This window comes from Myotis davidii, unplaced genomic scaffold (genome assembly GCF_000327345.1).
Source record: "Myotis davidii unplaced genomic scaffold, ASM32734v1 scaffold167, whole genome shotgun sequence".
Classification (NCBI taxonomy): Eukaryota; Metazoa; Chordata; class Mammalia; order Chiroptera; family Vespertilionidae; genus Myotis; species Myotis davidii.
In genome coordinates, this window is record NW_006300048.1 from 1,606,160 (window position 1) to 1,607,643 (window position 1,484).

The following is a 1,484-nucleotide window of genomic DNA, read 5'->3' on the forward strand; positions in this document are numbered from 1 at the left end:
TCCTAGCCAGGCCCAGGGAGCCACTTCCCAAACCACAGGAGTGACAGCAGCTCCCCACAAGGTTATGAAAGACCATGGTCAGAGTGGGCGGGCCAGGGGAGGGGGCATCATTATCACATCGGAAGCAGCTGCAGCTCAGCTCCCTGTCTCCGCTCTGGCCTCCGGCTAAGGGGGAAAGGGAGAGATGAGATGATTCCACCAGGCCTGAGGCAGCTGCTCAGGTTCCTCACAATGAGGATTAGGAAGGAGCTGTCTCTTCTGGGATATAAGAGGAAGGAAAGAAGGTGGGATGGAACTCCTCGAGCCCTTCCTGAGAGCAATCAGGGCTGGGCTTTAATCTGCTCTGGGAGGCTTTTCAATCACAAAGTCCACACCGGGATAAAGGCTCACCCAGAGCAGCCCCCCTCCCCCACAAGAAGCACATTCCACTCCCCCACTCCAGTGGGGGTGTGCAGGCATGTCCTGCTGCTGCCAATAAATAACTCATGATGGTTGTGTAAACCCGGAGGCAAAGTACTAGTGAGTGTAGACATGCAGTCTGACCTGTTGCTATCTGGGGGAAAGACCGAGAGGAGTGGCACCCCCTGGAGGTCAGGAGAAGGGGAGTTCGTTCATGCTGGCAGTTTAAGCCTCCACTCGGGCTACTCTAACCATCAAGCCGCACTGCCCATCTTTTGTCCAAATATATGGCCCCTGCGGCCCTGAGCCGTCCCCCAGGGGGCAGAAAGCCTCTGAGGGCTTAGCTTTCCTTCTCCCGGTGAGGAGGCGGTATGTGTTAGGGGCGGGGGAAAGCATGCACGCACCCGCATCTGGCGGGGGGAGACAGCGTGGTCGGTGTAGATGCACAATTTTTCGATGGTCAGGGGCGTAGTCTCGCGCAGCTTGGAGGCTAGCAGCATGCAGACCGCACCCAGGAGTTGAAATTGCGCCTTGGGGGTGGGGACACAGGACAGGTAACGATCCAGGTAGTTCATGGCCAGGGGGAAGACTTCCTCCTCACAGCGCTGCTCCTCGCACACCTCCAGCATCCAGTAGGCCAGCATCTTCCGCATGTGCGGCTTGCACTTAAGGGCAGGAACGTGGGGAGCACAGCAGCACTGAAGGTGAAAGGGGCACTGAAGGGAAGTGGGACGGGGGGACGGGGAGCAAACATGGAAGGGGAAAGGGTGCTTACAGTGACAAGGGCTAATACAGAGGATGTGCTCACCCCAAGGGGACGGCCCCCTTGCTCCGTGTCGCCCCTCCTGTCCCCCCCAAGGGAGGTACGCCAGGGGCTCCCTTACTTAATGAGACTCCCCTCCCCCATGGGGGCCCCAAGAGTCACCCACAGCAGCGGAGCTGGGGCCTTACCCCCGCTACCATCACCCACTGCACACACCCAAAGGGAAGGGAGGAGACTCCAGCCGCTGGCTCCCGCACTTTTCATTTCCCTGACCGCCGGAACCGCGCGCGCGCCACCCCCACCGCCTCCCCGCCAGAACCCC

At 59.9% G+C, this 1,484-nt stretch overlaps 1 protein-coding gene across 5 annotated transcripts in view; it reads right to left on the reverse strand.

Moving 5' to 3' along the window:
- The window catches only part of CCND3 (cyclin D3), a 122,696-nt gene that overhangs the window by 4,589 nt on the left and 116,623 nt on the right, over positions 1-1,484 (reverse strand). For 3 of the 5 annotated variants that reach the window (XM_006776335.2, XM_015572171.1, XM_006776334.2), the window contains one exon: positions 804-1,019. The exons of 1 other annotated variant lie outside the window; for it this stretch is intronic. In XM_006776335.2, coding sequence (XP_006776398.1) covers positions 804-1,019 — 216 coding nt within the window. Of the gene's footprint in view, positions 1-803; positions 1,020-1,378; positions 1,442-1,484 lie in introns of those variants that run through there. One more of the 5 variants, XM_015572170.1, reaches the window with a different exon arrangement.